The sequence below is a fragment of the Athalia rosae genome, chromosome 6, assembly GCF_917208135.1.
Source record: "Athalia rosae chromosome 6, iyAthRosa1.1, whole genome shotgun sequence".
NCBI lineage: Eukaryota > Metazoa > Arthropoda > Insecta > Hymenoptera > Athaliidae > Athalia > Athalia rosae.
The window spans coordinates 9,704,477-9,731,921 of record NC_064031.1 but is presented as its reverse complement, the minus strand read 5'-3'; the positions used below and the strand labels follow the sequence as shown (position 1 = coordinate 9,731,921).

The following is a 27,445-nucleotide window of genomic DNA, read 5'->3' as shown; positions in this document are numbered from 1 at the left end:
GACGACTTTCCTAATACATACATATATATATATTGATCGATCAACAGCCTTCGTCGAAAGTTGTGCGTTATCGCAACTATCATTGTAATACATCATTGTAAAATTTCCCGTTTTTAATTTACAATTTTGTTCAACATACGGAATACCAAATCACGTATTCGAGATAAGAAATAACGACAGGATCTTGCGCCCTATTATTTATTCTCCCCTAAAATTCTCCCCTATGTTGGACGTGCAGTATGCATTATTGTCACGCACGTCATGCACGTGGAGGGTAATAATACCTAGATTCTTGCATACGTAAGAAGTCGCGGTACAAGTGGCGACTGAAAGCTAGGAGTCGAAACCTGTGATTTTGAAATTCCAATTGGAAATATATAAGTCAGCGATGCAAATAATAAAGTTGAGCAGTGCGTATAACGGAAACGATCGGATACGATAAGCATGTAAAATACCAATACGGTATGGACAAGATGCATCTTTCCCTTATGTGCAATTAGCTCTCCGGGTGTTTGGTACGCGGGGCGTGTCGCTGACGTTGAATCGGGGGTTGGGTATGGGAGATGGGGTAGCGCATGAGGCTGGAGAGTGGAAAAGCCAGTGCGCATCTCAACCCAGGATCGTATCCAATTGGAATAAGGGGTGCGCGTTCTTGAAGGGTTGTCATCAACCCCGGAGATAACCATCGATGGCCGAACGTCTCAACTATTTCATCACAGAAGAGCATTGTTTTTAGTTCGCACATCTTCTCTTTTCACATTTCTTTTCTCTAACCGCGTTGTTCGGTGCCTAGTTCGGGGTAGACGTCGATTTTCTGGGGGTGAGACGTTCCTGAAGAACCACCCAGTAAGCCGGCTATACTCGAAGCGCCGACAGTGAACTCTCCTGGAATTTCGCTATGTGGTATCTGCCGTTGCCTGTGCCCAACCTACCCCCCGCCACGGTCGCTACCCCTTATTTTCTCTGCCCCCAGCAACCCCTATCGTCAGTTGGGGCGTGTTGAGGTGGATGGTTGGACCTGACCGATCGTTTGCCAACGCGTTGTTTCGAATAGCGTGAGATATGGTGCATCGGTTACGTTCGAACGATGTTATCGTCAGGTGTGGTATGGATCTGACAAGCAATGCGAACCACGAGAAGTGCGTTCAATTTTTCAAGAAAATGGTTTAGTGCGCCCTGTGATATAACGCGTTCCAAAATTCCCAGCAAAAGGAGAATAAAAATAATTGACTTGAGAGAAGAAAATATAAATCGGTTTCTCGGATTGACCTAGAGCTTAGTTGTTTCTTACCCTCGGCGACGCTCTTAACCCGGGGGTGGAGACACCCCACCGTTAGAATTATCGTGAATGTTTTGTCAGAGGGGAAAAGATTCCCCGATTTTGCGAGGGTCTGAAAGAAATAAGAATTTATTCACCCTGCTTCGGTCTCATCATGCAGGTAAAGTCTCAATGGTGCGTACATCTCCTCATTCTCATATTCATTACTCCATTTGTAGTCATGTCTGCTATTTTCCTTTGGTCCATTTCTTCTTGTATCCCAGAGAATAATAGTGTTACTACTCGCGCTCGAGACCAACTATTGACCATCAGCCTCCCACCATGCTCCAAACTCCCGGAGTAACACCAGTCAAGCGCATGGGCGCGGTTCGGGATTTCTCATTTCTCTGCCTGCCACCCCGCCCTACCTGTTTTCCTGCGTCTTTCGCCATCCCTCATTACCTCATCTACCATCGCTGTCTTTGCTTCTTCATCCATGCACATTCAGCGCGCCTCTCATTTATCTCTATGCCTGGTTGCAATCGTTCGGTGTTGGTGGCGATGGGGGTTGCTTTCCCGCCTGCGTTAACACCACCCGTCGTCATCATTCTAAAGTTGCATTGCTGTGCTTCACCCTTTCGAGTTTAAGACGTTTGGAAACGCTTATTTTTCCGAGAAAATGTTTTTTCGCGTCAACGACAAGGTATCGTTATAATCGACCGTCCTTCTCAGAGGTAAAAATTAACATTGCTCAAATCCTTCTTAATTTCTGCAAGTCTTATCTCGAATGTCATAAATCCCTGGACTACCCTCTTGCCTGTGGTTAGACCTTTTTTCAGACACCTACTAACACGTTATGTCTCCTTCCGTCGTCGCGAGAAAGTCGAGTGTTCTAAGGGCGTGGCAGATTTACTATTTCTTTTTATCGGTAAAATTATTAATCTTGACCCGTCTAGCAAATCGAATAACTCGAACTATTAACCATCCATCGCTGACCTTTGACAACTCAATTCTGTCAAGCACGAAAACGTTGTTACGAAGTAATATAGAAAATTTAATTCAATAAAGGAGAAAAGTGAATAAGAAACGGTCAACAGAGTGGTCAGATTAAAACAGTGCATTATAATAAAGTCTTCTTTATCTGTTCCCTTTCAATTCGTTGACGATCCTGATCCTAAATTCCCTGATTCATAATATGCGTCGATTAGGTAATGATTAATGAATACGACACTTCGCTAAAGAACAGTGACGAATATCCTGACTTCTTTTTATCATCCCCCAACGGACTAACGAGCAATGAACCTTTTTTACATTTCATCATTTGCTAGTGGCTGGACATCATTTCTCACCGACCGATGTAATGCTAGATTATCGGGCTGTTAATCGGTTGATTTGTTGGCTCGGTAATTGATGTTACAAGTTATAGATGTTATTACTCATAACAAGACTCGATACCCCTATGATGAATTTTGTAGTGGCACAGATAACTTTACTATTGGTTCGCATCATATACCTATATTACAGTTGTAGGGCATTGTTAGAATCAGCTATAACTACATACCACATCTATTAATATGATACGTCTATTTTCCAGATGATCTGCCAGATCAACTTTCCCTCTTCCTGTGCTTGGAACAGACGCTGACGATATGGTAGGCACCGTACCATATCGTCTTTTTTTTTTTATCGTCGTACTTTTGTTTTTAACATTGAAGGTCTTTATCACCTACAAGCATAATTTGTGCTGTCATATTCCTACCAAAAGAGCTTTGCTCAATTTGTAGCTACAGTTTGTTTCTTGGTAACAAAACATTGGATATTTCAGGACACAGTATGGCCTCAGCACTCCGGCATGCCTCTGGGAGTAGTTTGGTTTTACCTGCCTTCCTTCTGCTACTATTTCCGCGTGCCAGTACAGGTGTGTAGTAACTTATACCTACGTATATCTCTGATAATATCGCAAACACGTATTTGATTAATTGGAATATAATGCAATAAACTTATAGAATATAATTGCTCTTCTGTTTCTGACGATCTGCGTCGAGCATTGTATTGAATATTATTTGTTGAGTTGTACATTTTTTTTAATATATCTTAATAATCGGGTGTGCTGTGTTCCCGGTGGCGGTGGATGTTTTTGGGGAACCTTGGATTGTCACCCTACCCAAAATCAGCCCGCGAAGTAATCGATGTACCACTATCACAGCGAGACTACGTTCCTTCTCTGCCGCCGCCACCGGGGCCATTCACTACTGCGAAAACGACAAGTATAACTCCTCAATATTATACTCTAATCATAATGGAAGCATTGATTTTACTATTTTTTGCAGTGGTAAAAACCATTTTCAATAATAATCGGAGCACAGCAATAATTCTGGAAAATAATATAAAACGAATCTCTGAAGTTGAAAAATTGGTAGAGAATAATCAGAGACATTCATTTTTAGAGTGTGACCAGACGTTTGCAAGTATTCCTGAGGGCCCGCAGAACGGGACGTTTACAGCTCCAACCTTGATCAACCCTGAGGGTGATTCTCGACAGTGCGTTTATACATTTCTTGCTGGACCTGAACAACGGGTCGAAATTGTGTTCACCTCGTTTGGTCTTCGTGGTATGCCCCCTGAGTGAGTTACATGTTAAAGATTTCGTCGTTATCATACATTATCAGTTATGTTTACTGTGTTTAATATCTAATATTACTGTCTTCATTTTTTGATATGTTTCAGTGGCGCAGCGGTTGGCGAGTTACCAGCGTGAGTGTTTTCATAATTTCTTATATTCGATCTAGGGGTGGTTTTTTGAAGCCTCCAAATTTTCATAATTGACTATCGGTGGTGATGATTCAATAATGGGCATGTTTAGTTGTGTTCACGAGTATATGGATGTGTACACGGAGGTACAATCGGGAAATCACAGCAAGCTGATAGAGTCGCCTTTCGGGGGCAGATATTGCGGCCCTATTCCTCCAAGAACGCGAGTGTCCCTCTACCATGGAATCGCGCTCAGTTTCTATACTGATAAAAATGTTACCCTGCCTGACCTATTCACTGGTTACTACACTTTCATCAACGACTGTAAGATGTTTAAAATTTTTTCACCCATAATTCTGTTACTTGTAAGTTTCAGAGAAAAAGTCCCGATTAGAGTTTAATGATATAATATATTACATAGAGCCCAATTTGCATTTTTAGCTGAATATGAGGTGGGGACTCCAGCTCCAAGTGCACCATGCACATTTACGGTGGATGCAGATATTAAACGCACGGGAAATATATTGTCCCCCACTTATCCAGGTGCTTATCCTAAGGACCTTACCTGCAGTTACCAGTTTATTGGACAACCCAGTCAAAGAGTTCGCCTCGAATTCCGTGACTTCGATTTGTTTTTCGGCGGGCCACAGTGAGTAATCTCATTGTTTTGCATTTCATCCTAGTCATATTTCTTCCACTTATCGTTACGAACATTGTCTAGTTGTGCCTTTTAATAATTAAACTGTACCGATGACTTTCAGCTGCCCTTTCGACTATGTAAAAGTATATGATGGTGCCGATAACACCTCGGCTGTTATTGGTACATATTGTGGGCAGCAACGAAACTTGGTGCTTTACTCATCTGAGTCCAGCCTCTTTGTTTTATTTGTCACGCTTCAAAGAACAGCCAACACACAAAATCGCGGGTTCAAGGGTATTTTCGAGTTCTCTGAAAGTTTTGTGAAATTAGGTAAATAACAACAATAGTACAATTCTATGCCGTGCGATGAATTTATACACAGATGAAAAGATACCAATCACCATTTATTCGTGGGATCTTGCAGATTTCATTAAGGATGATGGCGAACACATTCGTGGTTCAGAATGTGATCAAAAGATATTGAGCAGAAAGGAATCTTCGGGCTTTGTTTTCAGTCCAAATTATCCTTTTCCATATATTCCTAAAATAGTATGCCGATACTTCATATATGGAATGCAAGATTCCCAGCATTTAGAACGTGTGAGACTCGAGTTTCACAAGTTTGATATACCCAAGGGGCAAGCAAAAGGAGAGTAAGTATCAACGACCGTTTACCATGTTTTTTCGAAGTCTTTACGAACCTGTATGTCATGACCTGGATGAGACATGTATCAAATGGCATTTTTTAGCTCCGTTTGTACAGATGGATATCTGAAAATATATTTGAAAGGGCAGGAAGCAACGGATTCCTACGACAAATTCGACCATGAGTTATGTGGGGGAGGAAGCAAACCGGGCAATGTAGTTAGCGATGGACCACGTCTTGTCATGGTTTTCAGTAGTGGTGAACTTCAAGGCAATGGATTCAAAGCCGAGTAGGTAGTTGGCTGAGCAGCCAATGCTTTGATATCGTTTATTGCAAAAAATAAGCCGTGTTTGCTTGCGTTGTTGATCGTTTGTACCGGTGCGTTATCAACCATTATTATTATAATGTATATGATAAAACCTTGTTCCGTTTTTAGATACAGATTTGAAACTGAATATCGGATACCTGGAACCGCAGCTCCAGACGGAACCTGTTTGTTCACGTATCGCAGTTCCTCCCGTAAACGAGGAGAATTTAACTCTCCGCGATACCCAAGCAATTATCCTAGCGATACCAACTGCACTTATCTATTCTTAGCGACACCTAACGAACAAGTTACATTAGTATTCGATCATTTTAAAGTTAGAGCAGATAATGCTAATTCTACGGTGGGATTTTATGGGTGAGCAGAATTAGCTGTACTATTGCCTTATATTGGAGCATTTGCCATATTCATAAGTTAACGTTACCAATAGCCTAGTGTATTTTTCAATAGGATTCATATTTGCCAAGAAGATTGGTTGGAGATATACAATATGTATAGAGATAACACAGAGAAATTAATCGGACGATACTGTGGCATGACTGCGCCTGGTCCAGTAGAGTCCAACTTGGGTGCTCTGGGCCTTAAAGTTGTTTTACATTCAGATTCTGAGCTTGTGTATAGCGGATTCAAAGCTCGCTACACATTTGATGTCGCAAAATCTATTTTTGGAGGTAAAGTGATGTCATTTTATAAAATTGCAGTATTTTTGTTCATTTGACTCATCTGTCATTAAGTACTGGTACTTATACCTAATGATTCTCTGTTATCCTATAGATTGTGGATCCAATATCAGTAGTTTGGATTATGGGATGATTACAAGTCCGAATTTTCCAAACAAATATGATGGTCCTGCGCGTAATTTGGCCAGCAAAACCTGTAATTGGTTTATAAGTGTCAGACCAAACCATCGAATACTACTCAATTTTGAACTATTTTCTGTAGAAGGCGAGCAGTCAGGTATGTGCAGAAGAATTATTCGTTCATTCCCAGATTGGTAGGTTGGGAAAACAATGGAATTATAATGATCCTTCAAATGACATGATAATTTATCTTCAGCGCGAGGTTGCCCTGCAGCTGTATTACGTATGTGGCACACAATGTCGACCCCACCGCTAGAGTTGTGTGGTGTCAAAAGCCCTGATTCCAAGTGGAGTTACGTCTCCGAGGATAATAACATGCGACTCAGGTTTGCATTATGTCCAGATCAATGCCACAGACACACAAGCCTTTTGTGAAGCATAACTAAGTGACTTTTTCATTTCCAGTTTCATTTCGGCAGACAAAGCAGTAGGTCAACAGGGTTTCAGAGCGGTCTGGACAGAGGTAGCCATGGACAGTGATTGTTCGGATCGATTTGTTTGTATCATGAGCAAATATTGTATTACTGAAGAGCTTCGCTGTAACGGAATTAACAATTGTGGACCAGACGACTCCTCTGACGAAGAAAACTGTAAGTCTTGAATAAAATCGATCACATATTTATTCTCTACATTGATGTTCATTATTTGGCTTCCTCTTTCTGACGTGCATATCATGACTACATTTATACCGTGTACACACATATGTAGGTATATCTGTACTAATATTTGTATATACTCCATGTTTATACAAATATTGTTTAGATTCATGCCCTAACTATACTATTTTCTACTATCATTAGGTGTCTTTACTTTGACTTGTCTAGTATATCATTCTGTGTGAATTTCCAGAAGTATTGGGTATGGTTTCTCTGAAATTTCTTGATTGCAACACTTTTGAATAATACATCTAATAATTACTATCACGATATTCCATTGATTCCTCTTCACCTCTCTGTTTTGAAGGAGTATTTTATTCCGTGGCATGTTTAATTACCGTTCATATATTCCTGATAATAATAATTATACATAATTCACTAATCGCAAGCGCACAAGATATATCTGAGCCATAAATAAGCCAATAACATGGAAACTTCTAAAACTAAAAATTATCATGAATCCTTCCTAACTATTTTTACAATTGGAACTACGCTTTGGTAGTCAGTAAACAAAACTAAGCCCATAATAATCAAGGTAAATTAAAAAAAAAGCACCGACACAAGTTGGTGAATAAAAATAGACTTAAATTTTCTAGGTAAGTAGTACGTACGTACAAGTGAGAGTGGTGGGATGGGTTGGGTGAATGGTGTGTGGTGTCGCAGGTGCAGCGTCAGCTCCCTTGGAGCCAGCATTGGCTGGAGGCTCTGCCATGCTTCTTCTTTCTCTGTGCTTTGTGTTCGTGGCCACCTGAGCCCCACACATGGCTTCCAACGGGCCGGCATGTTATGATCTCCCTCATCACGTGAGTCCACGCACCGTTTTCCATGTCAGTTGCGTTTTTCAGAAGCATTTCATCCAAATGCCCCTATTATATTGAATGTCACTTAGGTATCCGATGTTTCTAGTTTTTGTTATGTAGTGACTAGATGACCAGACCAGATTACCGGCTAACAAATCTTTGAAATACCTGGAGTTAGCCATGGTCTCTACCCATCTAAAAAGTCACAACAATGAATGGTGATGAGTGAGAATTGGCTCTTCTAAAATACTTATATTTGGTCATTGCAACTAAAAAATAGAAAAATATGATACTTGAGCTAGCTCTACTTCCCTTCCAAATCCTTGAAAATGCATGGTTTAGATTTGAATGTGAATCTATCAGCTTTTGGAAATATTATGAATCGCATGTCTTTCACTTCTCATGCGTAAGTTTTTTCTACCGTTTCTCCAAATACTTTTTGTCCTGTTTCACTAGTTGTAGCAACTCTGCATTCTGTTTACTGTGTATTGAAACTCTGTGTAATACCAGCTAATCAGAAAGCAACGAGTGAAAAATACCAGCCAATAATACCTTCAAAACTATCAACTGATTGTGAGAATAATTCATTCATGACACAGTAGACTCCGAGGATTATAAGTGATCCTCTTGCTTTGGACAGCCGATAATATAAAAATTTTAGTATAACTGCACTTATTTTTCGTGGTGAATCCGACCATATGAAAACATAAAAGTCACTGTGAATTCGGAAAGTTATCAAATAGGTATCTAGGAATAATGCGCGTACTCTCTATAAAATGATGTAAATTCATATGTAATCATAGATTATTCAAATTTCAGGTGCCATAGTGATACCTGCAGACAGCTATGCAGTACCAGCAGGCTGTGCTGTGGGTGCCATTCTGATAGCACTACTGCTTTGTCTTTTGTGTCATCGGCAGTTGAAAAGACGTCCACAAGAAGTTCATATTGACGACTTGCAGCAACGCGTTGAAGATCAACATCATTGTCACCGCCACCACAGACTTCTTCATCATCATCAAAGCCAAGGCCATAGTCATAATCACAGTCATAGTTTTAATCAGCACCACTTTCAACAAACAAGTCCTACTAGCGAAAGTGAAGTGGAGCATGTTTGTGGCGATGAGGCCAGCAGTCCGGACAGTGTGTGACCGTGGATGTTTGCAGCATGGTTGAGGTTGTTGCATCCGCCACAACCCCCCACGTTGCTCTTCCTAATATGTAACTTGTTGTTGTTGTTACTGTTGCCTAACAAAGGTAACTTAATCAGCGCCATCAGCAAAAATCACTGTGCGCATTGACCTCCCTGAAACTTAACCAATGAGCCAACGCACTAGCCATGCATCAAGTATAGTTATTACAAACCATACTCTGTATAATGTTATAAATATAAAATAGTGTAGATATACATATATTTGACTTATAGCTAATATGATCCAATTACTTCGATTTTACGTCATTCATATTCATTGCCTAACAAACAAATCTGTGTTCTACGCCTTGGCATAGGTATATGTGAAGGTATTATAATACTAGCTTCTGGTAAAAAACAGCTACCTCTTGGGCAACCATGTATTACCACATGCTCATCGCTTCTCTTTTATGGCGAAACATTCCTGACTACTTTTGCATTATCAACAATAAAATGCCATTGTGACGCTGTGATCTGATTCCTGGTGTGGATCACTGTATAAATCAACTTATGTTTGCGTAGAATCGGAGTACAACCAAATAGTTATAAGGGTGTGTGTCGGTCTAATCTTAAGGGTGTAGAAGCGTAAGGTCTACGGAAGCATAAATACTGTCATTCACTAACATAGACGTAAGAGCGTAACTTATACACATACATACATATAATAGTAAGTCGAATAAGCAACTAATATTTGACTTCGTCCCGGCGTAACAATTTTCTAATTTTAAGTAAAATAATACTCCAGAACAGAATGATAAGTCTGAGTCATGAATGCATGAAAGTTTTGCTTGCTAATATATTTTTGTGCATGTGTTTAATCGACAGAGTATAACTACATATTCATAATACAGTAAAGAATTTTGTTACTTTTACATACGGAACGTACTTCTTTATAATTGCATACTCTTGAATACGTATGAGACTTAATTTTTAAGGGCATACCACGTGAATGGCTGCAACACCATTCTGGCGTTAAATAAATTGATGAATAAATCAAGATTACGAAATAAGCATAGTAATGAGATATTGGTTTTGTTTTGCTTCGTCAGCAAGAACAACATAAATACAGTTGTTAACGAGAATCTAACGTTTTACGGCTCTTTCGGTGTGTTGCAGTTTTATTATTCACATTAAATATGAAAAATTCCTATCGATGAAATTCTGTCATCTCGATGTTTGGACCGATTATAAATTGCAGCAGACATTTCTTGCGTGTATCATTGTCGATTCATTAGTCCTGCATCTTCTAATCGAAGCTTGTTTATGAATACATGGAGACAGGTAGTTATGCGTGAACAGGAGAGAGGGAAGGGGGGGACCGCCAATTGCCAATTCTTGAAAGCGTAAAATTAAGATGTCTAGAATTTGATAGTTGATACACTTAAATATATATTTCACGATAAATGCTGCCATTGGAGCTATACCAAAGAATATTCTAAACTATTATAAATAAATCACAACACACGTGTATATACACTGGATATACCTAGAATGAAATATACATATAAAGTAACTGACAACGCATGAATCGATATTTGAAGTAATACAATCTTATTACATACCTACGTTACGTACATAATATGACGATTATGGCACAGAATTCTAGCTCAATGACTCGCAAAATTTGTATTATAGTATTCGTAGTTTATGACGAATTAATGAATAAAAAATAACATTTCATGAATGCGATTCTCATTGTAATTAACATTTAGTGAACATTTGAGCAAAGAAGGGGCAACCGCTCCAAATTGTCTCACATATGCAGATCTGCAGAATAATTATTTGAAACTCGCCCCAATTACGCCCGATTTGTGCAACTCCGATTATTCATCAAAACTTTGAAACACAAATTCAAATCAAATACATCGCTATTGTATCCGCAGCTACTAGATATCATTGGAAAACGTATGGATCAAATATCAGAGATTAACATTCAAAGTTCACTTTTAACGGTATAGAACTCTAATTACAGGTATGTCATCAAGTGCAATGTGAATTCTATCGGAACACTCGGAAACATATGCTGTGTTATAGCAGTATTGAATTATAACAATGAATCGGACCATGCTGGTATACATGTATAATTTCATTACAGGAGAGAACAGGTCACAGTATGATGGGTACTATGTTGAAATTCCTGTATCAACTGTAGATTTAAATCGGGTCTCATCGCTCCAATCTGAACGCTTATTCTTTCAAACTCACAATCAGATGCATTATCTCAGTAGTTAATATTCTGCGGAGACACAGCATTTCATAATTGTATAAATAACAGTAATTAAAAAGCTGAAATTTAAAGGGACATATAATACTCACATGTACCTATACGTACCATAGATTCAATGGTGAGAGCAATAGTGGTTTGATGGGATTGCTAGGCCAAGTCTGGGATTATAATTTTGTGATAAAAATATTGCAGCACAATTTCCGGAAGAGTCATATAATCTATTTCTACTTTTGAACGACCTGATTTCTTTCTTATCTCAAAAATAGCAATCGTGATATCAATCCGTCAAGTTAATTTGAATAAGCTTCTGTCGAATGCACCCTTTTGTGTTGTACTAAATGTTATACATATGCATTAAACTATACAGTGTTACGTGTATATATCATCATGCTAGCAGGTTTAGCATTGATGCAGAGCAACACAATAATATATTTACTGTTGACAAGTAAAATTTATACTTTGTTAAACTTCTTCCTTCGATTACACAAGATAAACTAATTCTAAAAAGCCTTAGTGTCATTTGTTAACGAAAAAGGATACATACATATTTGTTATTCTCTTTCTATTGGCCAGCTAGAATACGTCATTACTAATGATATTAAATGCAATTACTAAACATTCTACGAATTATTCATGCAGAATTTTCTAATGATAGAAACCACGAGAACGATATTGTAAATCCAGGCTTATGGGCATTTCTCTGGTAGCAAGCTAAGCTTGATATATCCCAGACTCGGTCTTTAACCACGCGTACGTATAACTGTAATACCAGTTCTACATCGCTCTATACAGTGTAGAAATAATTGTTACATGCAAGAATATACGCATAAGTAATCAAAGGATACTCTTGCCTGCCAAATCGCTGTTTTGAGTAGTTTTAATTGATCGATATCATTGAGTGCTGAATGCAATTGAGTTTTCAACAGAATCACGCTACTTAGGTAGATTATTAATATACTTATAAATGATAATGTAACTAATGTAAGTAGTAGCCATAGCATTTACATTGTTATAAGCAACTTAGAGACCATAAAACTCGAATTGTCATTGTGGTGTCTATATATTGAGTTCTCAATAATGAGAATAATACATTTTTTTAATCAAAACCGAATTCTACATGACGTATTATGCATGCCTATGAGTCTTTTTTCTACGAACCCAAATTGCACAAGAACTTTATTTTTACATATCTTCTCAACAGTGATTCAAGATCATTAGGAGGTGAACGCGGCAATGATAAAGAAGTGATTCATGAGTCTGGACGTTCTGTTTCCGGCTGATAGGCTTATGAAGCCAAAGAACTGATCGTGAAATCGACTCTGAAAGATATAGGCTTTCACGAGATGGAGGTGCGATATTCAAAGTGCAGACTGAAGATGATGGTAAAGAATGAAAGGTATTCAGAATAAAAAACGGGAATGAGATTATAATACTTCACAGGATCGTTTTGGATAATAATTAATACATATTCGCCTAGCTAGCTGCTGTGCTCAGCCATGCCTTGAAACTTTTAAACCAACAGTGTGGGAGAAGAACCGAATAAAGTGAAACAATCTATTGTCGTCACCCGAATGCGTGTAAATTTTAGTCAATTATCTTCAGAAGAATCCATGGATCTAGGTTTGGATCATGGACCTCCACCTGCATGTTATTTTCAATTTAAATCGACCCGAAGTTTGTTGGCAAAAGCCGTCACGAAAGCTCACCATGGTATCTCATCTACACTCTTATTGAATCGTTCGAGGAGAAGAAAGTAAAAGAATTACCAACAAAGTAGAGTTTTTCTTAAAATGTATTCTTCGTAAGCAAGGTATTACAATAAATGTTGACCTAAGAGTGGCCTTCCTTTTTTATATAACGTTGGCTGATTGTGAGTAAAAAGCACAGTCCATCGGTATCTTGTATAGATCATAAAATATTACACGTATAAAGTATTCCTAAACATTATCACATGAGTTTATGTCAACGTATTGAGTATGTTAAATATATAAGTTTCGGTAGAAATAAATCAAACGCAAATAATGGTATTAAGTAGCATAGCTTATAAATAACTATAAAAATACGTGTATGTACGGACCATACATACACTATGGGTAGAATAACGAACGAAAATATAATTTCAGCTTGAATTGAACCGAATTATATAATTGTGAATTTTTCAAGGTTTTTTTTTTCAATTTGTTTATTCCTTTATTTGTCTATATATCAAAATACTACCAGGATAACAGTAAAAAAGGTCTAATTTATCAACATGAACCATTTATGGAAAGCTTCCGCTATTAATAATTATTTATTTCACTTGAGAATAGTTTACTGGTCTAATATCAGGATATATTTATATGTAAATCACCAATCTTCTATAAAGTATCTACATGTAAAAATATAGATTATATATAATTCTGTACAACAAATACTTCAAGGACACCGACTCTTTAGGCCCTTAGATAAAATCCTACCTAATTTATTCTCACTCTATCAGTAAGTAGGGGTTAACGAAAACTATCTTTCAAGGGGCGGATCAGAAAGTTGTAGATTTTTTAATATGCAAGGACGAAGGAGCATATCAAGTGGTGATGTTGTCTATAAAGATACTTTCAGAACAGTCCCCAAGTATTCGAATGTACCAAGCTGTAAGTTCACTCGATATTTTAAGGGCATTTCTATACCCCCAAGTGTGCGAACAACAAATTTATGTATATATATACACATCATGTATACATAGGTATAATATAATACATATGTATCTATACCTCGTAGAGGTATTTACACCCATGCACCTATTGTACGTGGTATTATATGTACCTTTATATATCGGTATGTAGTTGGTTATCATGTGATTTTGCTGTAATTCACTTTGTTCTAAGACACCGACGCGTTACCCTTCACTTTTAGCTGGAAAAGGTTTTCATATATTTATGGCTATGTATAACACTCCTTCGGTGTGGAAATTGTTTTCCTTTTTTTTATGGAATCTTTTATTTGATTTTACATTTATTTATGTTCAAGTGCCTACTGTCTAAACATTTATAGCTTCACTCGATAGTTAGTCCATGAATCAGAGAAAGCTACATTTTTGACGGAACATTATTATTTTCCTGTTCAGATCTATTTTTTTGACGAGCTATATACATAAAATACAAAGATTTGTATCAATAGTTGGTTATTTGCATGAGTGTTTTCACAACAATATGCATATAGGAAGATTTTATGCTTAACAATGGAACAAGCTAATTTTCAAACTGTAAAATACAACATCTAGTGGGAAACAAATAATCTGATTTTTGTTTTTTAGAATCAAATGAAATGAATAATAGTATAACCATATTGATTCCACTTTGTTTGCAGTTTGTTAAATACAGATATTACATTAATTACTGCGGGGATTCAAAACATCGTAACACTCGATTTATTCAAGCCTGCATTTCTGACCACTAACAGTTAGTATAAAATAAATAGCGTAAATAATAACAACGATATAAAGAAAAGTTTGCTAGGGCGCAGTTCATATCGAAGCAATGATGGCTACAAGTCTTTTATGCAGATGCTTGACTTGAAAATGTAAAAAAAAATGCCGCGTCTGATGCTCGAAATCCTTCATGAATTTAATATAGGCCTTTTTTCCCAATATTGTTCAAACTCATGATTCGGAACAAAAGCAAAGATAAGGTATGCATTTTGATGTAGCTTGCTCTCTAGTTGGGAAAGAGATTCTACTGAGATTAGTCTTTATTGATTATTCACAGCAGATCTCTCCGATTTCTGTCTATTTAAGGCGCACTTGTTGAAAGTAGTAATATCACAAACAAGTACACGGTTATGAACAACAGTTGTACACCAACGTTAGCTTGTAAACGATCGATGTTAGGCATATTTTTTAACATGTGTACACCTACGCAAGTTGTGTCGGTATCATTAAAACTAAGGTAAACTCTTGAACTGGAGGCTAATAATTTATGTATGTGTTTCACTTATGCTCTCTTAGCAAAGCCATAACTATGTTAAACCGGCGATACTAACAAGCTTGAATCAGGTAGGGATAGTCATTGGGACACTTTACAGCCCTATAAATTCATGGCGTTTAATCAATTTCACAATATGGCAAGACTTTCTCAACTAGAATTATCACCGATATCCCATACAGAAGGAAATTGTCACTAGGGGTCCCATTTCCTTTGGATTTTCACTTTGCCAAACCTTTGAGAGACTTCAAAATAAATGACACCGATTACGCACGATTGAATTATTAAAACGTGATAGACTTTAGCATGTAAGATGCACGTATGTACACTTTTATGCAAATGACGCTGGATAAGATTTAGTAGAATCAGGCAATCGATACACGGGTGAATATTTAGGCCATATAGTGATCGACAAGCAAATGTTTGAACCCTTGCACATTGATCAATGCTTCTTCTACAATCAATGCACGCCCTATTTTTTTTTTAGGAATATTTTATACAACGTACCTATAATTATATACAATATCACTTTAATGACGTATTTACCGATTCGGCATCTTGAGGTACGTATTAACTGTCCCGGTTTGGATGCTTGGCAAGAAATCTTCTAGGCCATGGGAGAGGCCAATCGTACTGCCTCGGCACCGTGCCACCAACATTTTTCTCAAAGTATTTGAACATTGGAAACCACCAGAAACGAGCAAGAAAGTTGTTTGGTCCATATTGCTGTAAAAAATAGATTTTGAAATGAAAAATATGTGTTGTAATTAAGTATTATTTGAATGATGACATAAAGAAATCTTTGAATAATAGAAAAAAGATGTTCTAGTTTCTGGGTGGATTTACTTTGTGCCATCAATAAAATTTTTCACAACAATAGGCTCGACAAGCCGACTCACCTTTAGAAAAGGATTGTTTGCTAATGTGTGGTAAATGTACCATAACCGTGTCGTAACATAGTAGGCTATAAGCACATCAACCGTATAGTGGCCGTGTGCGATCAAAACCATTATTATACCAACAAGAGACATTAGTCCTGTTAACCAATGGATCGGCTGACACCGCCTTGGAGAATCTGGAAAAAGAAGAATGATTGCTCAATATGCTTCTTTTGTCGAGGGTTTTGAGATAGTTGGAGGAATGTAAGTTCATGTTCAGATTTACTCACACTCCTTAATGATAAGGTAGCTAAGAACAAGAACTACGGTGTGTCCACTATAAATATAATCGCCGCAATATGTATGCTTTCCATTGATAGATAATCCAAAGCCAGATATTAGTTGCAGAACTCTCTTCGTTATCAGCAAAGGACTTGAGTTGTTTGCTTTGGGACTGCAAAAGTAGGTTTTACTTGCAACTGGTAGAACCGTTACATACATCGTGACACTTCGCATCATGTAGAGCAATCCCATAAGCAAAAATATTCGTCTAAAGACTATAAATCTGAAAGTATTTCAATGAATATTAATTAGTAAAAAGATGCACTACAAGTCAAGAACAAAAAGTAAACTATTACCTGTGTTTGTGAAAGATAATGAAAACCATTGCAGAATTAGATACAATCATGATCAGAATTTCTGATACATTCAGCGCCCAATCTTGGGCAACTATGTTATCCAACACAACATCTGGAAGAGGTCCATACGTTGCGCGATCGGGTACACGCTCATGGACCATGGCAAGGGATGCAGTTGTCAGTATAAAGTTTACAACCATGAACAGAAACGCTGTAAACGTGGAAATGAACAAACATATATTATGTGGGTGAAAAATAATCATAAATAACATATCAACCAATGAGGTTGGTATGCGTTTGTTATCAAATAAAAATGAATGAAAATTAAATTAACAATCCCTTGATTTTATAGTCTCACATTTTTAAGTGGTATTTCATTATTACCAAGGAGAGTTTTCCACTTTTCTTTAGGAAATCGAGGCTCTTCTCTCAACGGGGCAGGAATATCCAGCTTGACAATCCCACTCCCAGATCCATTGGGTAGATTCGGGTGCCTTGTGTGTCCAAGTCCATCAATCTTGTCATCTTCGTCATCCTCATAATACTCTGAGCTACTGCTAACTCCACCCCATTTATCCTTATTCTTAGTCGGAGCTCCAGGAAGAAGAGGTTGCCGTTGATAAACGTCACTTGACTGCGCCATTCCACTAGTACTTCCATCCACTCCTGTTTCTACGTCTCTTTCGTGGCCTTCGATCCCACCCAAAGGCCTATCAAAACTTCCGTAATCACTGTGCAAGCTTGTTGCTTTGGGGTCCAATACCATCCTGCAAACAATACCCGTACTTGTTAGAGATAGCAGCACAAAGCCTTGGACAAAATCAACTCAACAGAGCATCCATATTATTTCTAAAAAGAAGTTTCCACAGTAAGAGAATGAATGAATTTCTGGTGCTTTTCGACTCCTGCACATGAAAATTTTTTAGAGTGACAATGCTGGATAAAGAAAACTCACTTGAACGAACTGAACGACTAAGTAAACAAAGTAGCCAGACATATGAGTAGCAGAGGTCTTCCACGAGTCAAACCAATAGCGTACGAAGTACCAAGTATTGTTAATCATTTGGTATTAAAAACTAGCTTTCTTGGAATTGATGAGATAAGTAACTATCGGCAATGATTGATATATATGAAATTAGAATAATTAGAACGATTGTAAACAAGTAGAAGTCGTGTGTGATATGCAGCAATGGGGAGATATGATTCATTGGATGAGCGTCACTGACAAAGAAACATTGGCAAGCACCATACGACGATGTACTATTTTCGTTCATTTTTCGACTTAATTTTGGCAAATGCTTACGCTCGATATACTATGATAGGAAACAAACATGGATGAGATAGTTATCGGTAGATAATACATTAATCTTGCTATCGCTGAATAAGGCTTAGCCATACCTTGTTAATGCTGTTGGTAATTCGACCTTGACAGGTAGCCTCAATTTATGCATTTTATTTGCACACTATTACAGTACTGTTACAATTATGATCCTCAGTCAAACCAATTATTCACTGTTTATCGAAGTACCGCAGCGATGTGAAATTGCGATAAATATTATTTCACCGCTGTGAAATGCGTCATCGTGACACATAACTTAAAGTGAGAAAAGAAATAAGTAAAAAAATTAGGTAAAATTGACTGATGACCACAAATTATACCAAACACTAGGTGACTTCAATGCTTCAAACTGTTGGTCGTACTCCGGATGGTGAATATTCGAAACGTGGAGGCGTACAAAGCACCAGATGACGGGTTCCGATTACTTTCAACTAACGTATAACGAACTCGCGCACATTATCGCGGTATTAATTAGCATCCCCCCTGCCAGACGAAGCGGGGAGGGTTGAAAGAGCGTCAACCAATGTAAGATGAAAATCTATACTCTTTCGTTGAAATCGCGGTGGGTTAAAACACTGCACGGTCAGTTGCCGTTGGTTGGTGGTATCTGACTACGAGTAGGACCGTTGAGAGTAGCTATTGAGCACTATTGTACTCAATGGTGAGACGGAGTTAGGTGGAGTGACGAAGCTAATGAATAGCAACGAATGGCGCCTGCTGGTTCTCTCTTGCGGCGTTGGAGCTCATGATCTTAAACACGAGCGCGAGAGAGAATAAAAATTATACGTACGTTCCCTGTCCCAGTCAGCGCTCTCCCAACTCCTCTCAAACAGTACATATGTGGCATTGATACAACAAAACAAAATATATCAGCTATCACGGAAACGAGTTAAATGACATGAATGACACTTGAAAAAAATAAACATGGCCGTTCTGAGAATAGCCCGCAGACTGCACGCCCTGGAGAACGAAGTGAAATGAAAGAAATTCGCCTGTAGAGCGAGTAGGATAGCGAAGTATCTAGGAACAGCTTAGCAGATTAGATTGGATCACTGATAATATTAAATAGAAACCCTCTTTGAACTTGGTAGCATAGCTGATTGAACAAATGAGGGGCGAAAATAAACGCCTGTCGACGTTGCGACTCGACATACCGTCGAGAGATGCCACTACATCGCAGGACCTGCATCTAGCGCGGTCGCCGCAGACGGAATTCAATCGTCGTTCACTTTCGAACTAAATTTCGTCTCGCTTTCCAATAAAATGTCAAATGTGAAATCCAATTTCACCGTTCTTCTCAAAACCACCCCCATTGACCACCGATTGAAAATCGTCGTCGTCGTTCGTGCACAACACTACATTATACTAATTCCGTTTCTGCACAATCTGTTGATGCGTGCATCACTGCGGCGATGCAGTTTTCCAAGTTCTGCGTATGCATGGAATGATTTGTACTATGCTCGAAGCAAATTTGAACGAATGAATGAAGTTGCAGGAAATTGAGTTATCACTCACCTGAACAAAGCCTTCCTCCAGTAATAGTCTGTTTCAATAACTAGCAACTGTAATTTCATCATATAGGTAGACGTAGCCCACGGCATATAATGCAGTTGTGTGGGCACTATCACAAACGGTATAATTAACTATGGTACCTTAATGTCTTTTAATAATACTATTGATGCGAAATATGGTTTGCAATGAACAATCCGCGAACGCGACGATTGTCCATTGCGAGGCGGATCATTCCAAACGTTCCAGTCGAAAATTTTGCAAGCCATGCGGAAAACAGTTTCGAACAAAATTTTTACAGTAACAAAGGGCACAAAAAATATTTCCCCTCTCAAAATTGGTGCTTTTTCATCTCTATATCATAGTTTGCAAAATATTTGAATGAAATGTTTGAAATGGTCCGCGCTAAATATAGATATACGTATATCTATATGCGTATAATACAATATAGTTCCCCAATTACGTATTACGCGACCGCTGCAGCATGTGCACTCTTATTGGAATTCTTTCATTTTCAAATGTAACGTTGCTATCGATTATAATGAATGGCTTCTAAAACCGCACAGTTATTGTAATTTATACAAGTATATTACACCGCTATTTGGAACACTGAGGTATTATTTATTAATATTAGGTATGTTAAAGTTATTGGCGTTAACGTGTAAATAAAATACGAATGCCATAGGGTTCACAATCGATAATTAAGATTAGGTATTGCAAACCACTGGCGATATTAAACACGATTTACTAGGCATATCTTTAGGGCAATTCTCACCAAGTAACAAGATTTAAACGTAAGGATAAGGAAGTGTAGCGCACAAATAATACTTAAATCCTGTCTTAACCGTATGTACAATTATACTTATAACAATTGGAAGTTTGTAGAGAGATGCTAATAACTATGTCACGCGTACGTTGTTGGTAATGAGAATAATTCTAGCGTTGTTCCGATTCATTATTATACTTCAGCACTTTGTCATTTATTATTACGTCTGAATTTTTATACCGAAACGTCATTCGGAGGGTTGCTGAATCCTCGTATAACCGGGCAGTAAAAAATAGGTTGACTACAGGATTTGCAAGTGCTCAGGGCGCACGCGTTTCCTCATAGATCGTCCGACTTTCCTCAGAATGGGGATTTTTGAAAGCTCCCCTATAACTTTTGCGACGTCACCATGACGTCACCAACGTTAAAGCCTATGTATAAGGTATAATAATTGTATGTACGCACAATTGTTACCAAGGTTCATAAGTACGTACACGCGAAAAGATTGATTTGCATGGCACTTTTATGGCACATTTTTTCGAATACTAACGCAATTATCGAAATGAGGTGGCTTGGACGGCAGTTCAATGTTCACGAATTATTGTTCAACTCAAATAAGGAACTTTGAATCATATCAAAAGTACTGACGGATTCGAGCTTGGTCATTTTTACTATTCAACGTAAAGCACTCGATGTTCAAAATGCGCGGCTAGGACAAAGGATTTCGCGCGAAATCTTCTTTATCAACTAAACGAGCGAAGAGGTCGTTCGAAGTATGGATTTAGCGCCGATGAATGGGTAAACCCTACGTGAAATATTCAGTTAAATCAAATAAAAGTTTGAACTGACATCTGCTCCTTTTAGAAAATCTACAGATTTCGCAATTAAAATACGGATAGGCTTAACAAAATTATCGTGGATGAGCTGAAAATCTCGAATGGCCCACATTCATAATGACGTGTCCATGAGAGCGTGTACAAGGCGCGTGCGCAGTGTCACCTTACGTGGCATCGGCAGCAGTTGCTCATGTTCTCAAATAAGTTTTCTACAATTTAGTGCAAAAACATTTGTGGATATATTCTTAGTTGTTATGGTCCAAACTAACAAATAACCATTCAACGTGAGTAACTCTATTTATTCAATCGCTAGACAGTAAAAATTACTTATTTGTTGTATGGTAAACTTTGATATATACAAAATGGCCTGCGCCCGTTCACTGTGCTGCATAATATGACATTTATTACCAACGTTTTAGTTTATCATTGTCTCATTCATTGCTTCAAAACAATGGGATTCAAAGTGCCCGCAATCTATTCAAATTCTATCCCAACTAACATATTTTTTCTAATCTCTGATCCGATTTATCAGCGTACAGTAATTCCTATGCGATTATCACACTGATTAAATTCTAGAATCAGTTTTGTCCAACAATAAATGCTTTTCACGAATCTCACAGCTCAGGAATATTGGCAAAGATCTAGCTCATGCTGGTTAAAAAATGTGTCATTTAATCCTGCTGTCCTATAGGATGAATTGCTTCCAGTTGTAAAAGCTGTTATAGAACGTTTATGCCATGTCAAATTAAACACCATCTGTTTGGAAAACTATCGAAATTTATACACGAAATAGATCGTTGTTAGTTTGAATCCACTACTTGTTTTTAAAGATTTTGAATGAAATTTAAATCTGTTACTACAATTCATAGATGTTGAAATCCCTTAGTTCTTCTTGTAAAAGAACTGTGGCAAGACGAGTTTGAAATCCAACCTCTTAGCAAATGTGTTGAAAACCTGTGGAATTTGTTTGATAAAGGTTTTCTTTTTTTTCCAGTATCAACCATGAATCCCCAATATATGCAGCAGCAACCTCCTTATTATGGGGCGCCAAATAACTTACCACCTCGTAGCGGGCTCAGTACTAACCTTCCTCCAGCTGCTCAATTCAACGGATCAGATACCTCCCAAGGGTTTGCAGCTAAAAATCCCATACCAGGTCCCCCGATGCACGAATTGCCACCACCTTTGCAGCAGCAGCAATCGTCTCAATATGCAAACAATTCAAGAGGTAATTGAACTTTCTATAATTACCAATTTGTGGGTAATCTAATCAGCATTCCAGAACTTTGCACACTAACTGTTTCCAGGACCCTTGACAAATGTTCAGCAACCTACTCCAGGAATTGGTCAACCCCCGCACATGGGTCAGCCTATGGCCAATCAAAATAATCTTGCAAATCAAATGTCGAATTTAAAACTAGGAAATCAACAAAGACCTCCTTCTGCGGTAAGCGCAAGTTTTTTCCCTCCATTAATCTATTGTTGAAACTAATTGCTGCAGAATCTCATACCCTGAACAGTTTAATGTAAAATTGAACCTCATGCTCTTGTAGGGCTTCCCTCCTCAAGTTATGAAAAGCAGTCCTGGAATGCCGTTGCAAACATCAAATATCAATGGCTACAACAGTCAGTCAGAACAAGCTACTCCCATAGATTCTACAGCACAATCTCAATTTGACAGCCTACCTGGCGGCCCTTTACCTACAGGCCTATCTTCTGGATCTACGATAACGAGTCAGCCAGGTCCCCCTATTTCCCAGCCACCCGCTGTTTCTGGATCAGCTGTGGGTACCCAGTACGCCAGACAAATGCCGGCCGGTAATATTGGGTCACAATTTCCTGGGCAAATATTATCTGGACAGCAAAACCTACCTGGTCCACATGTATCTGGTCACAAAAATTTACCTGGACCACCATCGGGGCAGCCAAATTTGTCTGGACCAATGCCACCTGGGCATCAATCCAACTTATCCGGACCCCTACAGCAACAGCAAACAATGTCGGGGCCTCCAATTTCTGGGCAACAGAATTTATCCGGACTGCCTTTGTCGTCACAGCCAAATTTGGCTGGGCCTCCAAATCAAGCTCATCTAGGTGGGCCACCTTTGCCCGGACAGAGCCAACCGGCAGGACCACATATGCCTGCACCTCTTATGCAGGGGCAGCAACAATACTTATCCGGACCCCCATTGCCTGGACAGCAGTCAATGGTTGGACCACATGGAATAAGTCGGCAACCAACTGGGACAATGCCACCGTATCAACAGCAAGGGTATCCGCAACAAGTATATACTGGACAGCCTGTAAGTGGATTTGTTATTTTCAACAAGAATGCTAGATTCGATTGTGACAAGATAACAATTCCAGGACATGTATGGCGGACAAAGAAGTCCTTACCAGGGTGCTGTACCACCTCCAGCAGGTCCAGGAGGATTTCAGCCGGGAATGCAGCCAGGTGCACAGCCCCAGCAACAGAGGAGGTTGGATCCTGATCATATGCCAAGTCCTGTAAGCATGGACTGTTGAATAATCTATACCGATTTCTGGATAGTGTTTGCATCCGTTTGACAATATAAGTACTATTGCATAACCATGTATCATTTTCAGATCCAAGTAATGCTGGACGATCAGCAGAGCAAGGGGGGACCATTCGTTACAAATCAGAAGGGACTTGTTCCACCATTGGTTACAACAAACTTCACAACTCAGGATCAAGGACATGCTTCACCCAGATTCATCAGATCTACTATGTACACCATTCCAACGACAACAGACATATTGAAACAGGTTTCTTAATGAAAGATATTCAATAAAAAAATTCCTGGAAAGTTGTATTTGTTCAAAACTGAAATATTTTTCAGACCAGCGTTCCATTCGGCCTCATAATAAGCCCCATGGCTAAAGTTGCAGAAGGAGAATATGATCCGCCCATAGTTGATATGGGAGAAATTGGTCCTGTGCGTTGCATACGCTGCAAAGCGTACATGAGTCCTTTCATGTCATTCATAGATGCTGGTCGACGGTTTCAGTGCATGTTTTGCAAAGCTACAACAGAAGGTACAGAGAAATACACAATCAATTGTAACTAATTGGTTTGGTCAGATGAGCCAGATAAGTATAACAATGGATGACTTTTCAGTTCCAGCTGAATATTTCCAACATTTGGATCACACGGGTCAGAGAATGGATCGCTATGAACGGCCGGAACTTGTTTTGGGAACATACGAATTTGTAGCAACAAAAGATTATTGCAGAGTAAGTGACAAGACCTCACAAGCCTTTAGAAAAACTACTTTCATTTGATAAATAATTAATAATTCGTGATGTTCTATTTCACTACAGAATAACACCTTCCCAAAACCACCAGCCCTGATATTTGTTATCGACGTGTCATACAACAACATTAAATCCGGATTAGTACATTTGCTGTGTTCTGAGATGAAAAGAATTGTTCGTAATTTTCCCGTCGATGCTGGACAAACGAGGACTAACGTGAAAGTTGGGTTCATCACATACAATAATACCGTTCACTTCTACAATATCAAAGCCTGTTTAGCTCAGCCGCAGATGATGGTCGTCGGGGATGTCCAAGAAGTTTTCATGCCTCTTCTAGATGGTTTCTTATGTGATGCTGAGGAGAGTGAATCGGTTATCGACAGTCTCATGACTCAAATTCCAGCCATGTTTGCTGATACTCGGGAAACAGAAACTATACTTGGCCCTGCCATTCAAGCTGGACTGGAAGCACTAAAGGTAAAACTCGGTGGAAGTCCTTTCTGCTAGGGTATTAATATTTGAACATTTGACTGGAATAATTGATCTCCAACAGGCGTCGGATTGTACTGGAAAATTAATAGTTTTTCACTCAACTTTACCGATAGCAGAAGCACCTGGAAAGTTAAAAAATCGTGACGATCGTAAACTATTGGGGACAGAAAAAGAAAAGACTATATTGGGTGAGTCGGTTAATCAGTTTTGTTACTTATTTCGAACTTACACTTGAAATTTTCTCTCACTCGCAGCTCCACAGACGAATGTGTACAATAACTTAGGACAAGAGTGCGTTGGGGCAGGCTGCAGCGTAGATTTATTTATTTTCAATAATTCGTACATCGATATTGCAACGATTGGTCAGGTTGCACGCCTGACTGGTGGAGAAGTTTTCAAATACACATATTTCCAGGTAATTGAATCTCGCGGAGCTTGGTGATCAAATTCTCTGGTATCTGATTACTTACTATTGCCAATGATTCCTTTATTACAGGCGGATCTAGACGGAGAACGATTAATAACAGATATCATCAATAACATCAAACGGCCCATAGCATTTGACGCTATAATGCGAGTTCGTACATCGACTGGAGTTAGAGCCACAGATTTTTACGGTCACTTCTTTATGTCTAACACCACTGACATGGAGTTAGCCAGCATAGATTCTGACAAGGTATTTGAAACACCGACTCATGTAATCAATGTAATGATATCAATTTCATAGCATTTACCTCTGTTCATTTAGGCAGTGGCCATTGAAATCAAACACGACGATAAGCTTGTGGATGAAGAAGGTGTATATATTCAAGTAGCTCTCTTGTACACATCCTGCAGCGGAATCAGAAGACTGCGAGTGATAAACTTGGGACTACGTACCTCCTCTCAAATGGCAGAATTGTACCGGGCCTGTGATCTGGATGCTATAGTTAACTTTTTCTCCAAACAGAGTATGTCTACCAATTCGTCAGAAATAATTCTAACCTTTGAACATGATTAGTGAGACGCCTCTTGTTTACAGGTGTTTTCAAGTTAATCGAGGCTTCCCCGAAGGCGGTGAAGGACAACCTAATTTCACGTTGTGCCACAATGCTCGCTGTGTACCGAAAGCACTGCGCTTCTCCCTCCAGTGCTGGGCAATTAATTTTACCTGAGTGCATGAAACTTTTACCACTTTATGTCAACAGTATTCTGAAAAGCGATGCTATTTCCGGAGGTACAGAGAAAAATTACAATTATCATCAATTACACTCATAAGTCCTCATATCGAGCGGTAAGGTCAATTTTGATTGTGTCCGTAGGAGCTGATATGACCATCGACGATAGATCATTCGTTATGCAGGCTGTGGCGACAATGGATATTCCAACTTCCGTCGCTTACTTTTACCCCAGATTATTACCACTTCACGACGTTGATCCACAGAGCACAGAAATGCCTCAGATGGTTCGTTGCTCAATTGATAAATTTACCGAGGATGGAGCTTATCTACTAGGTAATACTGAAAAGCGTCATTTTTTAATTTTCCTGAATTACTTTGGGTGAGATATGTTTCACGTGTTGAAATAATTATACAGAAAACGGTATCCACATGTTCCTTTGGCTGGGACTCGGTTTGTCGTCACAATGGGTGCAAGCCGTATTTGGAGTCCCATCTGTAGGGCAAGTTGACGTCGATCGCACGGTACTGCCAACCCTGGACACTCCACTGAACCATCGCGTTGTCGAAATAATAACGCAAGTTCGCTCGCAGAGATATCGGTGTATGCGGGTAGGTTTCAAGTTCAATCTCAAACCGACATCTCCGGCGAGATATCGTCGTACAAATGGTATTGGGAAAAACTAAAGCTGATGAGTTTACGACCGTAAATTTACAAATTTCAGTTGACGATCGTCAGGCAACGAGAGAAGCTTGAGATGGTGATGCGACATTTCTTGGTAGAAGACCGCGGCGGTGACGGGAGCGCGAGCTACGTAGACTTCCTGTGTCACATGCACAAAGAGATAAGGACACTTCTTAGCTAATGAATATCCCAGAGACGACCGTGAAAAATCTACCTGTTCACTACTCAAAATGAATTTCAATTATTAAGTAATGCGAAAAAGAACCACTTGGTTGTTGTATAAAATAAACCATACTATGAAGTTATATGAAATAAAATACAACGTCACGGAGAGTAGTCGGGGGTATCAATACTTGCAATGATGCATTATTATCAAAAGTAGGCATACCTCGTTAACGTCGTTGAATGTGTCCGTTGTATATCGTGAAGAGGAGCACAGTGATTTATACATATACGAATAATTGTAAACGTAAATTGTATCATTAATTTCTTTTGATTAACCAATTATTATCATAAATTAAATGCTGACATTTATTAAATCAATATTATTATAAA

General features: G+C 38.7%; 3 protein-coding genes across 15 annotated transcripts; 2 read left to right on the top strand and 1 right to left on the bottom strand.

The window, feature by feature from the left end:
- Positions 1-651: 651 nt before the first annotated feature.
- On the top strand, positions 652-12,979 carry LOC105690389 (tolloid-like protein 2). Of its 8 annotated transcripts, XR_007278821.1 has the most exons (19): positions 656-1,453; positions 2,853-2,910; positions 3,084-3,176; positions 3,433-3,525; positions 3,706-3,883; positions 3,986-4,012; positions 4,122-4,333; positions 4,451-4,658; positions 4,771-4,979; positions 5,074-5,302; positions 5,399-5,584; positions 5,732-5,977; positions 6,071-6,291; positions 6,395-6,577; positions 6,677-6,806; positions 6,886-7,070; positions 8,756-12,296; positions 12,557-12,751; positions 12,833-12,979. XR_007278821.1 is itself a non-coding variant. In XM_048656430.1 (17 exons), exons 3-17 carry the CDS (start codon positions 3,092-3,094, stop codon positions 7,738-7,740), a joined length of 2,400 nt encoding a protein of 799 aa, XP_048512387.1. In that variant the 5' UTR covers positions 652-1,453; positions 2,853-2,910; positions 3,084-3,091; the 3' UTR covers positions 7,741-7,800. The 8 variants fall into 8 exon arrangements, 5 of the variants coding, with proteins under 5 accessions (XP_048512387.1, XP_012263561.1, XP_012263559.1 ...); XR_001103289.3 differs by lacking the exons at positions 12,557-12,751; positions 12,833-12,979 and adding an exon at positions 7,800-7,939 and having other exon boundaries at positions 653-1,453; positions 8,756-8,891; XR_007278822.1 differs by lacking the exons at positions 12,557-12,751; positions 12,833-12,979 and adding an exon at positions 7,800-7,963 and having other exon boundaries at positions 653-1,453; positions 8,756-8,885.
- Positions 12,980-13,129: 150 nt separating this feature from the next.
- On the bottom strand, positions 13,130-20,721 carry LOC105690390 (phosphatidylcholine:ceramide cholinephosphotransferase 2-like). 5 transcript variants are annotated; one of them, XM_048656435.1, is made up of 7 exons: positions 18,490-18,945; positions 18,229-18,424; positions 17,215-17,597; positions 16,831-17,041; positions 16,483-16,757; positions 16,214-16,389; positions 13,130-16,040 (listed from the first exon to the last, which is right to left on the bottom strand). In XM_048656435.1, exons 2-7 carry the CDS (start codon positions 18,279-18,281, stop codon positions 15,885-15,887), a joined length of 1,254 nt encoding a protein of 417 aa, XP_048512392.1. In that variant the 5' UTR covers positions 18,282-18,424; positions 18,490-18,945; the 3' UTR covers positions 13,130-15,884. The 5 variants fall into 5 exon arrangements, with proteins under 5 accessions (XP_048512392.1, XP_048512391.1, XP_012263567.2 ...); XM_048656434.1 differs by lacking the exons at positions 18,229-18,424; positions 18,490-18,945 and adding an exon at positions 19,685-20,721; XM_012408144.3 differs by lacking the exons at positions 18,229-18,424; positions 18,490-18,945 and adding an exon at positions 18,960-19,283.
- A 686-nt stretch (positions 20,722-21,407) lies between these two features.
- Positions 21,408-27,433, top strand: LOC105690419 (protein transport protein Sec24C). 2 transcript variants are annotated; one of them, XM_012408199.3, is made up of 17 exons: positions 21,408-21,564; positions 22,275-22,508; positions 22,588-22,727; positions 22,834-23,583; positions 23,648-23,788; positions 23,888-24,067; positions 24,142-24,337; positions 24,420-24,535; positions 24,623-25,033; positions 25,110-25,236; positions 25,303-25,463; positions 25,545-25,724; positions 25,797-25,998; positions 26,070-26,264; positions 26,350-26,541; positions 26,624-26,817; positions 26,931-27,433. In XM_012408199.3, exons 2-17 carry the CDS (start codon positions 22,283-22,285, stop codon positions 27,069-27,071), a joined length of 3,552 nt encoding a protein of 1,183 aa, XP_012263622.2. In that variant the 5' UTR covers positions 21,408-21,564; positions 22,275-22,282; the 3' UTR covers positions 27,072-27,433. The 2 variants fall into 2 exon arrangements, with proteins under 2 accessions (XP_012263622.2, XP_048512386.1); XM_048656429.1 differs by having other exon boundaries at positions 21,414-21,556.
- The last annotated feature ends 12 nt before the right edge of the window (positions 27,434-27,445 follow it).

Coding starts and splice junctions, on each gene's coding strand:
- LOC105690389 (XM_012408138.3), top strand. CDS start 3,092: ATGGCCTCAGCACTCCGGCATGCCTCTGGGAGTAGTTTGGTTTTACCT. Junction 5,978..6,070: donor TCTACGGTGGGATTTTATGG/GTGAGCAGAATT, acceptor ATTTTTCAATAG/GATTCATATTTGCCAAGAAG. Junction 7,071..8,755: donor CTCCTCTGACGAAGAAAACT/GTAAGTCTTGAA, acceptor TTCAAATTTCAG/GTGCCATAGTGATACCTGCA.
- LOC105690390 (XM_048656434.1), bottom strand. CDS start 19,770: ATGCCGTGGGCTACGTCTACCTATATGATGAAATTACAGTTGCTAGTT. Junction 17,042..17,214: donor AAAGTGGAAAACTCTCCTTG/GTAATAATGAAA, acceptor CCACGTTTACAG/CGTTTCTGTTCATGGTTGTA. Junction 16,041..16,213: donor CAAACAATCCTTTTCTAAAG/GTGAGTCGGCTT, acceptor TATTTTTTACAG/CAATATGGACCAAACAACTT.
- LOC105690419 (XM_012408199.3), top strand. CDS start 22,283: ATGAATCCCCAATATATGCAGCAGCAACCTCCTTATTATGGGGCGCCA. Junction 24,536..24,622: donor CAACAAAAGATTATTGCAGA/GTAAGTGACAAG, acceptor ATTTCACTACAG/AATAACACCTTCCCAAAACC. Junction 26,818..26,930: donor AGAGATATCGGTGTATGCGG/GTAGGTTTCAAG, acceptor TACAAATTTCAG/TTGACGATCGTCAGGCAACG.